At 38.5% G+C, this 19190-nt stretch overlaps 2 protein-coding genes across 2 annotated transcripts in view; both read left to right on the forward strand.

Annotated features, from left to right (window-relative positions):
• The window catches only part of LOC141706971 (polycomb group protein FIE1-like), a 33328-nt gene extending 24510 nt beyond the window's left edge, over positions 1–8818 (forward strand). The window contains exon 14 of the mRNA XM_074509896.1: positions 8365–8818. The gene's annotated coding sequence lies outside the window, so the exon portion shown is untranslated. The remainder of the gene's footprint in view (positions 1–8364) is intronic.
• Positions 149–1738, forward strand: LOC141685557 (uncharacterized). Its single transcript, XM_074490654.1, has one exon. It carries the CDS (start codon positions 149–151, stop codon positions 1736–1738), a length of 1590 nt encoding a protein of 529 aa, XP_074346755.1.
• Positions 8819–19190: the final 10372 nt, after the last annotated feature.

Raw genomic sequence — 19190 nt, forward strand, 5'->3', positions numbered from 1 at the left:
AAATCTCGAACTAAAGATCCAGAAAATATTGCAGTTAGAAGAAGAAAAGCTACTGGCCAAGTCCAGTACCAAAAGAGCCCGGAGGGATCCCACTCTGGAGCTGAGTTCTGATGACGAAGAAGAGGAGAAACATAAAGACCTAAAAGATATGATCTATGAATTGCAAATGAAGGTGGACAAAGACTCGGGAGTAGAAATTGGGGAAAATTTAACTCCTTTCAGCAACTCCTTGGAGGCTATTCCCCGGCAGCGGGACCTGAAGCACTACAATTTTGATTCTTTTGATGGACTGGGAGACCCAGAAGAACACTTGAATTACTTTGAACATATTACGCAAATATACTACTACAATAATTTGACAAAGTCCCGGTTCTTCACATCAACTTTTAAGGGAGGGGCCCAGAGATGGTTCAGCAGGATCACCTCCCAAAGCATCCACAGTTGGAAGGAGTTTCGCGCAGCATTCCTCAAGAGGTTCTGTGCAAACAAGACACATGAGAGATACATAGTAGAACTGATCAATAAGGAGCCACAAAATCTAGCAACAGCTTACTCCATGGCTGCCAGATTCATAAAGGAAACTGATGTACTCCAGGCAATAAGGATGACCCAGATTGGAGGATCCAGGAGTAAGAATTCTGATGACCGACCGAAAGGGGGTTACCATCAGGACAAGAAGTTCAAGCAAATCCAACAGAATCAAGAAAGACAAACTACACCAGTTTTTCAGAGGCTCGGTCCTAAGTCGGAGTCCAAGAGCGATCCAGGACCCACGAAGCAGTCCCGGGAGCCAAAACATGAGCCAGACTGGACTTCTCTCAACATGACCCGGGAGGAAATCTTGAAGGAGGTAAAAGACAAACCTTTATATTATCCTCTGAAGCCAATGCAAACTCCTCCGGAGAGGAGGCCTTATAATAGGCAGTGCGATTATCACAAGACACATGGGCACAAGACGGAGAACTACTTATCACTCAAGTACTTCATCGAGGACCAAGTAAAGAAAGGAAACCTGAACAAGTACTTGGTCCGGGATAACAACAATAGAGGAGAAGCGCAGAAGAGAGGAAAGAATGTAGTTAATGTAGTCTTAGGTGGATCCCACTCCCTACCACGAAGCCCGGACTTCGGCGAAGAAGTGCTCTCAATCCAATCACTCCCAGATCCGGTGATATCCTTCAGCAGTAAGGACTATGAAAGAGTCAACCCCCACCATAATGCAGCTTTAGTTGTCACCTTGGACATATTTAATAATGAAGTAAGAAGAATGCTGATAGACAATGGTTTCTCGGTAAATATTCTCTTCAAGCACACAGTGGATCAAATGCAGTTAGGGAGCGTCCGCTCAAATGACTGTCGGGAGGATTCACTCTATGGGTTCAGACACAACTTAGTCCCGATCCAAGGGACCTTGTATCTGTCTGTCATTTTTGGAACTGCTCCTAACCAAGTAACTTATGTCATTAAGTTCTATGTCATCAACACTCCTTCATCATATAATGGAATCATTGGCAGGTCAGCTCTAACTATGATGCAAGCAATAACTTTAATCTCCCATCTCAAGATCAAGTTCCCAACACTGACAGGAGTCAGAGAAATAAAGGGAGATTATGGAGTTGCTGAAACATGTTACAACCAGGGGTTAGTCATGGCAGAAACCCACCAGGACAACAAAAGGAAGGCCACAGTCCTTCGCAAACAGCAAAGTATAAAGAAGCACCGACCCCGACCAAGGTAAGAAACAACAAAAGAAGTACAACTCATTGAATTAAGTCCAGACCCAGAAGCAAACATACAAAGTCCGGAGGGACCGACAAGCAACCAAGTCATAATGGCCGACAAGGCAAATCAGGTCCTAGACCAAACTAGCCCTATCATGCAAGCAACCAAAGACAAAGGATCTAAACAAGTAAACTTCTACTTGAAGAAGAATTCCGAATCCTGAATTCATCAAATGGTCTCAACCAAGGAACAAGCAAAAATCGAAGCTGTAGTCAAAACAGAGGAAGTCCAGGTTGATGAAAGCAGTCCTAACAAAAAGGTTAAAGTTGGGTCAGGACTCGAAGAGTCCTTCAGAGAAAGACTAGTGTCCTTGCTCCGGGAGTGCAAAAATGTGTTTGCCTGGAGTCCGAGAGACATGCCCGGACTACATAAGTCCTTAGCAATGCACATCTTGGATGTCAATCCTAACAGAAAACCAGTCAAGCAAAAGCGAAGAAACTTCACCCCGGAGAGGCAGAAGGCGATAGACGAAGAGGTAGAGAAGTTACTCAAAGCAGGAGTCATCAAAGAAATGAAATACCCGGAGTGGTTAGCTAATGTTATCATGGTAAAGAAGTCGAATGACAAATGGATAATGTGTGTGGACTACACTGATTTGAATGATGCATGCCCGAAGGGCCCATACCCTCTCCCCAATATTGATCAGTTGATAGATGCCACCTCCGGACACGTCATCTTAAGTTTCATGGACGGCTTCTCTGGATACAACCAGATCAAGATGAACCCGAAAGACATACCCAAGATAGCATTCATAACTCACAGATCAGTCTATACTTATGTGATGTTACCATTTGGACTGACAAACGCAGGATCCACTTACCAAAGAGCCATGAACAAGATATTCAAGTCTCAGATCGGGATAAACTTGGAGTCCTATGACGATGAAAAGATTGCCAAATCAACAACCATCCCAGGACACATAGAAGATCTGAAGGAGTGCTTTGACAATCTGAGGAAGCATGAACTCAAACTGAATCCAGAAAAATGTACCTTCGGAGTAGGAGCAGGCAATTTCTTGGGGTTCATGATCAGCAACCGGGGAATAGAAGCCAATTCGGAGAAAATAAGAGCAATCCAGGAAATGAAGGCTCCCAGGACCCAGAGAGATATACAGAAGCTAGCGGGATCACTAGCAGCACTTAGAAGATTTGTTTCCAAGCTAGCAGAGAGGTGCTTATCATTCTTTGATCTACTCAAATGAGCAAATAATAAGAAAGAAGATAACTGGACTCCGGAGTGCCAGAAGGTATTTGAGGAGATCAAGTCCTACCTCTCCCAGCCACCAGTCCTAACTAAGGCCCAACCAGGAGAGCCTCTCTACCTATACTTATCAGCGGGAGCACAAGCAGTATGAGCTGCCTTAATCCGGGAAGAGAATGGAAAACAACAACCAGTTTACTATGTAAGCTAAGTACTCAAGGATACAGATACCGGGTACCCAAGTTTAGAGAAATTTGCCTTCTCCTTGGTCACGACATCAAGAAATCTTAGGCACTACTTCCAAGGAAGAGAAATCATAGTGGTCACAAATCAGCCTCTAAGGAAGATAATTCATAAGCCGGATGTTTCGGGAAGGCTAGTAAATTGGTGCTTATGTGATGTTACCATTTGGACTGACAAACGCAGGATCCACTTACCAAAGAGCCATAAAAAAGATATTCAAGTCCCAGATCGGGAGAAACTTGGAGTCCTATGTCAATGACATGATTGCCAAATCAACAACCATCCCAGGACACGTAGAAGATCTGAAGGAGTGTTTTGACAACCTGAGGAAGAACCAACTCAAACTGAATTCGAAGAAATGTACCTTCAGAGTGGGAGCAGGAAAGTTCTTAGGGTCCATGATCAGCAACCGAGGAATAGAAGCTAATCCTGAGAAGATAAAAGCAATCCAGGAGATGAGGGCTACCAGGACCCAAAAAGATGTGCAGAAGCTAGCAGGATCCCTAGAAGCACTCAGGAGATTTGTCTCAAAGCTAGCAGAGAGGTGCTTACCATTCTTCGATTTAATCAAGGGAGAAAATAATAAGAAATAGGTAAACTGGAGTCCAGAGTGCCAAATGGCATTTGAGGAAATCAAGTCCTACCTCTCTCAGCCACTAGTCCTAACTAAAGCTTAACCAGGAGAACCTCTCTACCTATACTTATCAACGGGAGCACAAGCAGTCGGAGCTGCCTTAATCAGGGAAGAAAATGGAAGACAACAACCAGTTTACTATGAAATCCAAGTACTTAAAGACGCCGAAACTAGATACTCAAGACTAGATAAGTTTGCATTTGCCTTAGTCACAACGTCAAGAAAACTCAGGCACTACTTCTAAGGAAGAGAAATCAGAGTGGTCACGAATTAGCCTCTATGAAAGATAATTCACAAGCCAGATGTCTCAAGAAGGCTGTCAATTGGGCTGTGGAGTTAAGCTAGTTCAACTTAAGCTTCATTCCCAGGACTACCATTAAAGCTCAAGCACTTTCAGATTTCATAATCGAATGCAACTTCCCGGAAGAAGAACCAGTGCCAATGAACATAGATCCAGACACAGACCAATCTACAAATCCTGGAGCCTGGACCCTGAAGGTAGATGGTTCATTAACAAGCGAGAGGTCGGGAGCCGGACTCATCCTAACAAGTCCTGAGGGATTCATGATACAAACAGCTATATCCTTCGGCTTTCCCACAACAAACAACCAGGCATAATATGAAGCATTGATTGCAGGACTAAAGCTCTCCAGGACTCTGAAGGTCCAGGACTTGAAAATCTACAGCGACTCCCAGATAGTGGTCAAGCAAACAAATAAAGATACATAGCAAATGACCCTATCCTAGCAAAGTATCAAGCACTGGTTCAAAGTTACCTAGCTGCAATCCCGAAGCATCAAGTCCTACAGATATGTAGAGAAGAAAACGAAGAAGCTGATTTTCTATCCAAGTTAGTCCGGAACTCATCATATCTGGACTGCTCAGTCTACTTCAAAGAACTCCAAAAACCCTCCATTGAATTCGAAGAAATCTTGGAGATAGAAAACAACCAAAACTGGATGACTCCCTTCATGAATTACTTAGATAAAGGAGAGCTCTCAGAAGATAAAGGCAAGGCTCAAAGACTGAAAGCCAAAGCAGCCAAATATTTCCTTGAAGAAGGACAACTTTACCGCATGACCTTCTCCTCTCCTATTCTAAAATGTATCGGCCCAGAAGAAGCTACGTATTGTTTAATGGAAGTCCATGACGGGATATGCGGAAATCACATGTCCGCAAAGGCCCTAGCTCATAAGATCATAAGGCAAGGCTACCACTGGCCAACTATTCACCAGGATATGATAGAGTTCGTGAAAAAATGCAAGGAATGCTAGCTCTTCAGCAATGTGTCCCGTATTAGCCCAATCCTACCTTCCTCAGTCCTATCTCCAATCCCCTTTGCCGTCTGGGGCATTGACATAATGGGACCCTTTTCCCGGGCCAAAGGAGATCTCAGATACTTGTTAGTCTCAATTGATTACATGACCAAATGGGTTGAAGCGAAAGCAATGAGGACCATAAACCAGCAGGACTATATAAAGTTTATGGACAATATTTTGATGAGGTTCAGGATTCCAAGAGTCCTAGTATCAGATAGCGGACCACAGTTCATCGGATTAGAATTCGAGTCCTACCTCCAAGAGCGCGGGATCAAGCACAAAAAGTCATCAATAGCATATCCCCAAGGAAATGGACAAGTAGATATAACCAACAGAATCCTGCTCTGGGGTATTGAGAAGAGACTCAAAGAAAGCAAGAGAAAATGGCTAGAAGAACTAGCAAGCGTACTATGGTCTTACAGGACAAGCCCCAGGACAAGCACCAGAGAGACTCCATTCAATCTAGCTTATGGCACGAAACAATGCTTCCTATTGAGGTGGGATCTCCATCTCACAGGGAAATAAACTGTTACGTACTGATTCTCAATGATCAAAAGAAGCTCAGGATCTGGCTGTTCGGGTGTCATCAGTATTTGATGTATCGTCAGGATTTGACACATCATCAAGATTTGGATGTCATTAGTATCTGGAGACAGTCAGCTTAGAAGATTTGTTATATTCCTTGTATTGTGGAATAAATATCTTTTACGTCTGAGTTATAGGACTTTATCTATTCAGTTGAAGATATGTATCAGTTTTGGTTAGCTTTTGATAATGCATATCCTAGATTGTTTAGTTGTATCTGTGTAGTATATAAACACAATTTAGGTCATTACATAGTGAAAAAACTCGAGCATTATACGACCTAGCAGCTATCAAGAACATCAGTATTTCTTGAGAGAGTTTTGTAACAGTTTTTATCAGAAATATAAAAAGCTGTTATATTTTATTACTTGTTCGAAACATTTATACGATTGTATCCAACCCCCTTAAACACTTGTATCTTTACTGGGCAATAATTGGTATCAGAGCAGACTAATAATTCATTATCATAATCGATCTAAACATGTCTCCGAACAAGTATGAAAATATCAAAATTCCCATTCTGAAGAAGGTTGAATATCCTACATGGAAAGTGAAGATGCTCATGCACTTGGAAGCTACAGATCCAGACTATCTCGATGTAATCAATGATGGACCTTACAAGCCAACAAAATTGGTACCTGCAACTCCTACTGTTGATGAACATCTCCAACTGAAGGAGAAAAGTGAATGGACACCTGAAGAGAAAGTCGATGTACTGAAAGATGCAAAGGTAAGAAATATTTGCATAATAGTCTTGATTCTGTGATGTCAAACAGGGTTATAGCCGACAAGACTGCTAAAGAAATCTGGGATGCCCTTGAAACTCAATGCCAAGGAACCACAGCCATCAAGAAGAACAGAAGGGTTGTCTTAGTTCAAGAATATGAACATTTCGAGGCAAAGACTGATGAGAGTCTCACAGACATCTATGATAGGTTTCTTACTCTGATCAACGACCTATCTTTGGCAGAAAAGGTGTATGATCTTGAAGATTCAAACACAAAGTTTCTGAGAGCTCTGAGTGAGGAATAAGAGACACAGACCTCAATCATACGACACCAGTATGATCTGGAAAAAGTCACTCTGGATAAATCCATGGCATGCTGAAGACTCGTGACTTGGAAGTTCAGTAAGGGAAACAGAGGAAAAACATCAAGGCAAAATCAGCTTTAGAGGATGCAATTCAGGAAGTCTCAAAAGAATAGAAGCTTCGGGAAGAAGTTTACTGGAGGGGAAAGGAAGCCTTCTGAAAGAATAGAAGGAAAAGATGTGAAAGCTGGAAAAGTAGACAGATCAAAGATCAAGTGCTACAACTGTGATGAACCTGACCACTTTGCTACTGAATACAGGAAGTCAAGAAATGACAAAGGGAAGAACAAAGACTTGATCACATCAAGAAAAGACTGGATGGACTCTACTGACTCTGAAGCTGAAGGAACAAACTATGTACTGATGGCTAGTTTTGATAGTCCTGCTTCTCCTGATTCTAAGGTATTAACATCCTATTTTTCTTTTGATACTGAGGATATATCTGAATTGAAATCTATTCTTAAATCTTTGCATGGTAATTTTAAGAATAAGACTCTAGAAAATGATAGACTTATAACTGAAATTGAGATCTTAAAATCTAGGAATGAACAGTTAGAGTCTGACTTAATAAATCAGATTGAACTTAAGAAAGAATGTGAAAGAGCTAAACATATAGTAAAGATCCTTGAGGCTAGATACAGTATGTTAGAAAAAGATTTAGAAAATGAGAGAAAAAGCCTTAAAGCCTGGACTGATTCAGGCAAAAAGGTTCATGAGATGATCTCAAAGAAAAACTGGAAAGAATCCATTGGACATAAAGATGGAATTAAAGATGTTGATACTGAAAATAAAATTACCCTTAAGACTCCTGTTAAGTTTATCTCTTCAGAAAACAATGAACCCAAATCAACCTTTGAAAATGGTTCAACATCTACATATCAGGAAAAGAAAGAAAATGATAAAAATCAAACTGAGGAAAAAAAAGAAACCATTAAGACTTTCAAAAAAGAAAAGAACATAGGACTTTTGTCTAAAGGACAACTGAAAAAGAAATTATCTGAAGTTACTGATAAACCTCAGATAAAAAGTCCAAAAAGAAATAGGAATGGTAAACAAGGTGTGTCTAAGGATTCCAACTATAAGGTTGCTCCCAATGCTCCCAGAAAAACTTGTTTTAACTGGGGAAATACTAATCAGCTTGCTATTGATTGCAGGAGGAGTAAGAAAAAGAAATATGCTATTCTTGAGTCTGATGTTAGGGGTAGATTAGCATTTTATAAACCACAAAATCCTTTTTTTCATTGTGGTAGTAGCTGGCATTAAATTTACACTTGTAGTTCTTATCATAAGCTGTATCACAATTTCTATGAACCTTTGCCTAAATTTAATAAAACTGCTTATGTGTTCAATTCTGCAAGTTCTACTAAATCTGCTTCTGATAATGCAAAATCTATCAAAGAAAAACCTATCAGAATTGATTCTGAATCACATAAACTTAATTTGTTCAAAACAAGGGCCCAGCAAGTGTGGGTCCTTAAAAATCCTTCTAATTAATCATCTCTCTGGTTGCAGGGTTACAGGAAGAACATTATTGTCTTGGACAATGGATGTTCTGGACACATGACTGGAAATAAAACCCTGCTGTCAAAATTTGAGAGGAAGGCTGGCCCAGATGTATCTTATGGGGATGTGTTAGGAATATGTTGTGTACTTGATGATAAGCTAAACAAAACACCTTAGTAGATTTAACGTAGTGAATTTTATAGCACTCGACGAATGATCAAATACAGTCCCGACGGATGATTCAATATAGTCCCGGCGGATGATGATTTGATATCCATCGAGTGAGTAGCTTATGTAAGAATAAGTATAGCAACACATTTCTGCACACAACTTTGTGTAGATTCTGTAGTAGCATATGAGTCATGTTGACTACTAGTAGATATGCAGAATAGGTTGATTAATTGTAAATATAAGATGTCTTGTAATTCTGCATAAGTGAAATGAAGTCAAGTGTCACATAGCTACCCGACGGATGATCAACAAAGCTACCCGACGGATGAGCAACAAAGCTACCCGACGGATGTCAAGAAAGTACCCGACGGATGATCAATTCAAATATCTATTGACAGTGACAACACAGTCACATGCATTGGGTGTTTGCAAAAGGAATGTGGCAGCCTGTTTAGCAGGAAAATGAGAACAAAGAAGCATTACCATTTCCATGCAAGTTATGAAGATTTTCAAAGATGCTGGAATAGAGTAGTGAAGCAACATGGAGTTAGACTTGATAGATTTTGTTTTATTATCCTGTCCTTTTACCATGTAAACTTGGTGATATATAAACCAAGTATAGCTAGTAGAACAAAAAAAAAGCAAACACATTTTAGATGAGAAATAGAAAAAGCTGTAACTGTTAAGAATTTCTCTGTAGTTTGTTTGTTCACTTGTAAAAGCAGTTGTGAGCTATTCAAGCTTCACAGGGTTCTCTCGATATATATATATATATCTCTGGTGGATACATTCAAATCCACCAGAAAGTTTTAAAGACCTGTGTTTTTATTACTTATGTTTTGATTTATATAATTCTTTCATTCCGTACTTTGCAAATCAAACACTTATATATTATTGAGTTAGAACAGTTTTAAAAAATCTCAAAAAGAAGCCAGAATTACATTCAACCCCCCTTCTGTAATTCTTGTTGTATTGTTAGGGAATAACAGGATGGAAACATTGGACACACTCTGGGATATGGCAACTTGATAATTGGAAAGGTGGTAATAGAAAATGTGGCATTGGTAGAAGAATTGAAACACAATCTACTGAGCATTAGTCAGATCACTGACAAAGGTTACCATGTGCTGTTCTATGACTCTCACTGTGAAGTTGTTCACATCAAGACAAAGAGTGTTGTCTTGAAATGATATAGACATGGTAACAGATATGAAGCTATACTGCATGAAAGTCTTGAGAAGGAAGCTACTTGCCTTATCTCTAAGGCATCGGTAGATGAAAGCTGGAATTGGCATAAGAAGCTCTCACATCTCAACTTCAATTTTATAAACGAACTTGTTAAGAAGGAGCTACACCAAATTCCATCTTACAGGGATCTCCATCTCACAGGGAAATAAACTGTTACGTACTGATTCTCAATGATCAAAAGAAGCTCAGGATCTGGCTGTTCGGGTGTCATCAGTATTTGATGTATCGTCAGGATTTGACACATCATCAAGATTTGGATGTCATTAGTATCTGGAGACAGTCAGCTTAGAAGATTTGTTCTATTCCTTGTATTGTGGAATAAATATCTTTTACGTCTGAGTTATAGGACTTTATCTATTCAGTTGAAGATATGTATCAGTTTTGGTTAGCTTTTGATAATGCATATCCTAGATTGTTTAGTTATATCTGTGTAGTATATAAACACAATTTAGGTCATTACATAGTGAAAAAACTCGAGCATTATACGACCTAGCAGCTATCAAGAACATCAGTATTTCTTGAGAGAGTTTTGTAACAGTTTTTATCAGAAATATAAAAAGCTGTTATATTTTATTACTTGTTCGAAACATTTATACAATTGTATCCAACCCCCTTAAACACTTGTATCTTTACTGGGCAATAGTTGGTATCAGAGCAGACTAATAATTCATTATCATAATCGATCTAAACATGTCTCCGAACAAGTATGAAAATATCAAAATTCCCATTCTGAAGAAGGCTGAATATCCTACATGGAAAGTGAAGATGCTCATGCAGTTGGAAGCTACAGATCCAGACTATCTCGATGTAATCAATGATGGACCTTACAAGCCAACAAAATTGGTACCTGCAACTCCTACTGTTGATGAACATCTCCAACTGAAGGAGAAAAGTGAATGGACACCTGAAGAGAAAGTCGATGTACTGAAAGATGCAAAGGTAAGAAATATTTGCATAATAGTCTTGATTCTGTGATGTCAAACAGGGTTATAGCCGACAAGACTGCTAAAGAAATCTGGGATGCCCTTGAAACTCAATGCCAAGGAACCACAGCCATCAAGAAGAACAGAAGGGTTGTCTTAGTTCAAGAATATGAACATTTCGAGGCAAAGACTGATGAGAGTCTCACAGACATCTATGATAGGTTTCTTACTCTGATCAACGACCTATCTTTGGCGGAAAAGGTGTATGATCTTGAAGATTCAAACACAAAGTTTCTGAGAGCTCTGAGTGAGGAATAAGAGACACAGACCTCAATCATACGACACCAGTATGATCTGGAAAAAGTCACTCTGGATAAATCCATGGCATGCTGAAGACTCGTGACTTGGAAGTTCAGCAAGGGAAACAGAGGAAAAATATCAAGGCAAAATCAGCTTTAGAGGATGCAATTCAGGAAGTCTCAAAAGAATAGAAGCTTCGGGAAGAAGTTTACTGGAGGGGAAAGGAAGCCTTCTGAAAGAAGAGAAGGAAAAGATGTGAAAGCTGGAAAAGTAGACAGATCAAAGATCAAGTGCTACAACTGTGATGAACCTGACCACTTTGCTACTGAATACAGGAAGTCAAGAAATGACAAAGGGAAGAACAAAGACTTGATCACATCAAGAAAAGACTGGATGGACTCTACTGACTCTGAAGCTGAAGGAACAAACTATGTACTGATGGCTAGTTTTGATAGTCCTGCTTCTCCTGATTCTAAGGTATTAACATCCTATTTTTCTTTTGATACTGAGGATATATCTGAATTGAAATCTATTCTTAAATCTTTGCATGGTAATTTTAAGAATAAGACTCTAGAAAATGATAGACTTATAACTGAAATTGAGATCTTAAAATCTAGGAATGAACAGTTAGAGTCTGACTTAATAAATCAGATTGAACTTAAGAAAGAATGTGAAAGAGCTAAACATATAGTAAAGATCCTTGAGGCTAGATACAGTATGTTAGAAAAAGATTTAGAAAATGAGAGAAAAAGCCTTAAAGCCTGGACTGATTCAGGCAAAAAGGTTCATGAGATGATCTCAAAGAAAAACTGGAAAGAATCCATTGGACATAAAGATGGAATTAAAGATGTTGACACTGAAAATAAAATTACCCTTAAGACTCATGTTAAGTTTATCTCTTCAGAAAACAATGAACCCAAATCAACCTTTGAAAATGGTTCAACATCTACATATCAGGAAAAGAAAGAAAATGATAAAAATCAAACTGAGGAAAAAAAGAAACCATTAAGACTTTCAAGAAAGAAAAGAACATAGGACTTTTGTCTAAAGGACAACTGAAAAAGAAATTATCTGAAGTTACTGATAAACCTCAGATAAAAAGTCCAAAAAGAAATAGGAATGGTAAACAAGGTGTGTCTAAGGATTCCAACTATAAGGTTGCTCCCAATGCTCCCAGAAAAACTTGTTTTAACTGGGGAAATACTAATCAGCATGCTATTGATTGCAGGAGGAGTAAGAAAAAGAAATATGCTATTCTTGAGTCTGATGTTAGGGGTAGATTAGCATTTTATAAACCACAAAATCCTTTTTTTCATTGTGGTAGTAGCTGGCATTAAATTTACACTTGTAGTTCTTATTATAAGCTGTATCACAATTTCTATGAACCTTTGCCTAAATTTAATAAAACTGCTTATGTGTTCAATTCTGCAAGTTCTACTAAATCTGCTTCTGATAATGCAAAATCTATCAAAGAAAAACCTATCAGAATTGATTCTGAATCACATAAACTTAATTTGTTCAAAACAAGGGCCCAACAAGTGTGGGTCCTTAAAAATCCTTCTAATTAATCATCTCTCTGGTTGCAGGGTTACAGGAAGAACATTATTGTCTTGGACAATGGATGTTCTGGACACATGACTGGAAATAAAACCCTGCTGTCAAAATTTGAGAGGAAGGCTGGCCCAGATGTATCTTATGGGGATGTGTTAGGAATATGTTGTGTACTTGATCATAAGCTAAACAAAACACCTTAGTAGATTTAACGTAGTGAATTTTATAGCACTCGACGAATGATCAAATACAGTCCCGACGGATGATTCAATATAGTCCCGGCGGATGATGATTTGATATCCATCGAGTGAGTAGCTTATGTAAGAATAAGTATAGCAACACATTTCTGCACACAACTTTGTGTAGATTCTGTAGTAGCATATGTGTCATGTTGACTACTAGTAGATATGCAGAATAGGTTGATTAATTGTAAATATAAGATGTCTTGTAATTCTGCATAAGTGAAATGAAGTCAAGTGTCACATAGCTACCCGACGGATGATCAACAAAGCTACCCGACGGATGAGCAACAAAGCTACCCGACGGATGTCAAAAAAGTACCCGACGGATGATCAATTCAAATATCTATTGACAGTGACAACACAGTCACATGCATTGGGTGTTTGCAAAAGGAATGTGGCAGCCTGTTTAGCAGGAAAATGAGAACAAAGAAGCATTACCATTTCCATGCAAGTTATGAAGATTTTCAAAGATGCTGGAATAGAGTAGTGAAGCAACATGGAGTTAGACTTGATAGGTTTTGTTTTATTATCCTGTCCTTTTACCATGTAAACTTGGTGATATATAAACCAAGTATAGCTAGTAGAACAAAAAAAAGCAAACACATTTTAGATGAGAAATAGAAAAAGCTGTAACTGTTAAGAATTTCTCTGTAGTTTGTTTGTTCACTTGTAAAAGCAGTTGTGAGCTATTCAAGCTTCACAGGGTTCTCTCGATATATATATATATCTCTGGTGGATACATTCAAATCCACCAGAAAGTTTTAAAGACCTGTGTTTTTATTACTTATGTTTTGATTTATATAATTCTTTCATTCCGTACTTTGCAAATCAAACACTTATATATTATTGAGTTAGAACAGTTTTAAAAAATCTCAAAAAGAAGCCAGAATTACATTCAACCCCCCTTCTGTAATTCTTGTTGTATTGTTAGGGAATAACAGGATGGAAACATTGGACACACTCTGGGATATGGCAACTTGATAATTGGAAAGGTGGTAATAGAAAATGTGGCATTGGTAGAAGGATTGAAACACAATCTACTGAGCATTAGTCAGATCACTGACAAAGGTTACCATGTGCTGTTCTATGACTCTCACTGTGAAGTTGTTCACATCAAGACAAAGAGTGTTGTCTTGAAATGATATAGACATGGTAACAGATATGAAGCTATACTGCATGAAAGTCTTGAGAAGGAAGCTACTTGCCTTATCTCTAAGGCATCGGTAGATGAAAGCTGGAATTGGCATAAGAAGCTCTCACATCTCAACTTCAATTCTATAAACGAACTTGTTAAGAAGGAGTTACACCAAATATGCTATATTCATCTGATGGTCTTTGTGATGCCTGCCAAAATTCCAAACAAAGAAGAGTATCCTTCAAAAGTAAAACAGAGTTCTCCATCACCGAACCATATCACATGCTACACTTGGATCTCTTTGGACCAGTGAACATAATGTCAATCAACAAGAAAAGGTACACACTTGTAATTGTTGATGATTTCACTAGATATGCTTGGGTGTATTTTCTACACAGGAAGGATGAGACTCCAGAAATTCTTTTGGATCATGTAAAGCAAATTGAAAATGGAACAAAATTCAAAGTGAAAATTCTGAGAAGTCATAATGGCACTGAGTTCAAGAATTCAAAGATAGACGAAGTTTGCAAGTACAAAGGTATACAACAACAATTCTCAGCTCATGGTACACCTCAACAAAATGGTGTGTTGAGAGGAAAAATAACTTACTTCTGGGCTGAAGCAGTAAACACAACCTGTTACACTCAGAACATCACTCTGATAAACAGACATGGTGTAACTCCTTATCAGATGCTGAAAGAAAAGAAGCCAAGTCCGAAACATCTCCATATATTTGGATGTAAGTGCTTTGTTCTAAGGACTCACACTGATCAGCTAGGAAAATTTGAATCAAAAGCTGATAAAGGAATCTTTGTTGGATATGCGTCATCAAGAGCATATAAAGTTTTCAATCTGAGAACAAATACTATAGTTATATCCATCAATGTGTCTTTTGATGATAGAAAGATTCCTGGATTTGAAGAAGACTCTCATGAAAGATTGATTTTTGAGAATGAAAATGCACTGTTGGACTCTGCATCAGACTCCAATAAATCATCAATCACTGATGATTTAAGTCCTGATACTCCTTTAAATCTTGAAGATGATCAATGTACCGATGAACCTGCACATGTTGAGGGGGAGCAACATCAAGGTTCAACTGATGGTACCAACACAGAAGAATCAACTCAAGGTTCTTCCCAATCTGATCAAACATAATCCAATGTTGACACAATATCAGGAGAGCATGAGTCAAGTGTTAACACTTCATCAGGAGATAACAGCACTGACTCAGGGGGAGCCTCAAATGCATTTGATGAGGCACATGATTCAGGGGGGCATCTAGCTCCAGAAGAATATTTCCTCATGCCAGAAAATAGACCAAAGATCACACTCCTGATCTAATCATTGAAAATCCTGATGAAGGTGTACAGACAAGGAGTGCAACTTAAAATGAATGTCTTTATCATTATCTACTTTCAAAAGAAGAACCAAAGAAAGTAGAAGATGCACTCAAGGATGTAGGCTGGGTCATGGCTATGCAAGAAGAGTTGAATGAGTTTGAAAGAAATGAAGTATAGAAGCTGGTGCCTAGACCTAAAAACAGGTCAATTATAGGCACAAAGTGGGTCTTTAGAAATAATACTGATTCTGATGGAACCATTGTCAGAAACAAGGCTCGGTTAGTGGCTAAGGGTTATTCTCAACAGGAAGACATTGATTATGATGAGACATTTGCTCCTGTTGCTAGGCTGGAAGCAATCAGAATATTCTTGGCATATGCTGCACACAAAAAATTCAAAGTCTTCCAGATGGATGTCAAGAGTGCATTTCTCAATGGAGAACTTGAAGAAGAAGTCTATGTTGAACAGCCACCAGGATTTGTGGATCCTAAACATCCTGACTATGTTTATAGACTTGACAAAATACTCTATGGACTGAAGCAAGCACCTAGAGTATGGTATGAGACCCTCGCTCAGTTTTTACTTGAAAGTGGATTCAAAAGAGGTACAATAGATAAAACCTTATTTTATCTGAATAGAGGTAAAGATTTGTTTTTAGTTCAAATTTATGTGGATGATATCATTTTTGGATCAACTGATCAAACACTGTGTGATAAGTTTTCAAAGTTGATGCAATCGAGATATCAAATGAGTATGATGGGAGAGATGAGCTACTTCTTAGGCTTGCAAATTAAACAGACTGATAATGACATCTACATTAATCAATCCAAGTACACAAAGAATCTGCTGAAGAGGTTTAATATGCAAGAAAGTGCAACTGCAAGTACTCCTATGGCAACTGCTACAAAACTTGATCCTCATGAAGGTACAACAGTTGATGTCAAAAGCTATAGAGGTATGATTGGTTCTCTTTTATACCTACTGCTAGAAGGCCAGACATTATGTTTGCCACTTTTTTGTGTGCAAGATTCCAGGAAAATCCTAGGGAGCCACATCTTATTGCAGTTAAGAGAATCTTTCGATATCTCAGGGGCACAACATCACTTGGTCTATGGTATGCAAGAGAAGCTGATTTTGAACTGTGTGGATATTCAGATGCTGACTTTGTTGGATGTAAAATAGACAGGATGAGCACCTCTGGCAATTGTCAGTTTTTGGGAGGAAGAGTAGTCTCCTGGTTCAGTAAGAAGCAGAAATCCATTTCTACTTCAACTGCTGAAGCTAAATATATTACAGCTGGAAGCTGCTGTGTTCAGCTATTATGGATGAGAAACCAACTCATGGACTATGGATTATCATTTTCTAAAATTCCTATTTACTGTGATAATCAAAGTACTATTGCTATGACAGGGAATCCAGTGCAACACTCTCTCACTAAATATATCAGTATCAGATATCATTTTATAAGAGAGCATGTCATGGAAGGAACCATTGAGCTCTATTTTGTTCCTACTGATCAGCAGCTGACTAACATCTTCACAAAGCCATTACCTGAAGCAACATTTACAAAGCTTGTCAATGAGCTTGGAATGGTTAGTTAGGATAAATAATTTCCTGTTAATTTTGATTATGGTAATACAATATTGCAATTCATAATTGCTAGAAGAGCATATGCTTCAAGAGTTATAGGGTATACTAGATTTCTACAACTGATTTTCAATTTTCTATGCCCTAATGCTATTTTTGATGATGATGAATTACTTCATGTTTTTCAAATTTCTGAAAAAGCAATCACTGATCACATTAAAAGGGATGAAAAGAATAAATTTTCAGGACCTCCCTTTCTGCTTAGAGAGGTTAGTCAATTCTGTTAAGAAATAGACCTCCTCCCACACAAGTGCCTGTAAATCCTGATGTTGGCACCTCTGTCACAGTTCCTGATGCTGAGAATCAATAAACTACCCATCTTGTTTCTAACCCAAGCATTTCTTCTTCCAAACAACAAACACACCCAACTTCTAAATTAGCCTCCTCTGCTGTCTCTCAAAAGACATCAGTTGTAACAAAAAAGGCTAGTTAAGAAATCTGTCACATCTGGACAGAAAGCTAAACAAGCATCATTGTGTGATAGTGGGAAGAAAGAAGAATGCTTTCCAGTTAGGAAAAGAAGACTAATCATGCAAGAAGATTTTAACTCCGATGACCAGATGCCAACAGGGTCTTTGTCGAAAACCAAGAAATCCACTTTTCCACATCCTGATGACTCTGTTGACACTACCAGAACCAAGGAGCCAACTACTGATGCTAGTGCTCTACTCGAAAAGCTTCCAGTGATCAAAGCAACTGCTGTGCTCAAGATAATTGAAAAGAGCAAGTTGAAAAGAAAAAGTGAAGAAGTAGTTGGGTACATCAGAAAGAAGAAAAATACTCAGTCTCCTGCGAAGGATGTCATTATACAAGAACCTAAGTCTCAAAGGGATTTAGCAACTGCAACACATTCAGTCACACAAGAACCATCTTCTCAAAGGGAAGATGCAGACAAAGAGGCTGCACAAGTCATTGTTGATATTGCTCAGAGTGATCTTCTTGCTGACTCTATTCAACTATTACAGGAAAATAAAGCTCATCAGGAGGTACTGTCAAAGGTGGATGCAATCATCAATGATCCTATTTTTGAGAAGAGCACACAAGAACCTTCACCAAGCATTGCTGAGGCAGCTCACATTTCTCAGACTCCACAAGAACCATCAGTTCAAAGTACTGATGTTGGTCTTTCACCTCCTTTTGACAGGTCAAATCCTGATGTTATATTAGCTCCTACTGAGTTTCATCTTTCAACTGAGCTAGCTACTATTGATGATCCCCTACTGATTGCTAGTTTGCAAAAGCATCCTGATGTGTTGTTTGTTCCTCCACTATCATCACTTCCACTTGAGGACTCACCTTAAGGTATTGCTAACTTTCTCATATGTTCTCATGTTTGTATGATTATAAATAGTCTCTTCTTTGAGGTTACCTCTATTTATATGTCAAGCATACTACTCTTCTCAGCCATCTCCTATTTCTTTGCTAAATGTGTGATTGAGCATTTCTGTGAGACTGTGCGAAAATATCATGTGAGAAAATTAAATTTTTGAGTGGCAGTCTCCTATACTGGCAAAAGGAGAGGTAGCTTTGAGATAAGAATCTTATAAAAAAAAATTTCTCTTATAAAGTTACCATATTACTCTTAAAAGTAATATATTGTGTGAGAAGTGATGAGATCACTTGAAAAGAAAATAGAGATTTAGGTGTTACCATGTTTCTGTTTCAGGATCTCATCAGCCACAGGCACCTATTGTAAAGGATTTCTGTAAAGGCAGGGCAATTCTGCCTAATTCTGCAAATTCTTCTGAGGGTTTATCTGATTTTGATAATGACAGTGATAAGGATGATTCTGACACAGCTCAGCTTAAGACTGCAATTGATGCATCTAAGAAGTCCAATGTTGGTTCTTCTTCACACTTCAATGAAAATCCTTCTTATTACAATGCTGATGTTGAGCATTTTCGACAAATAGAATGGGATTATAAATGGAGACTTGCAAATACTTCTATCTCATCTGTTGTTGGCCTGCAACATATTCATCATGCCTATGATGAAATTCAAACTCCTGATCTGAAGTTGCATCTTAAGGCCTCTACTATTTCTGTTAAAGGAATTCACTCTGACCTTGATGATATGAAGAAGTCCCATGCTGCTGTCAAGGACAAAATTGATGGATTTATGCTTCACACACCTACCTCGGCTGAAATCACGAGTGTGAAAATTACTATTAAAGGTGTTGTTCAATCTCAACACAACATAGACTCTGGACTTTCCTCCTTGGAAGATAAGGTCTCTTCTATAGCTGACAAACTAGATGCTCTATTTTCTCTTCTTC

Source organism: Apium graveolens, chromosome 2 (assembly GCF_009905375.1).
Source record: "Apium graveolens cultivar Ventura chromosome 2, ASM990537v1, whole genome shotgun sequence".
In the NCBI taxonomy this organism is placed as follows: domain Eukaryota; kingdom Viridiplantae; phylum Streptophyta; class Magnoliopsida; order Apiales; family Apiaceae; genus Apium; species Apium graveolens.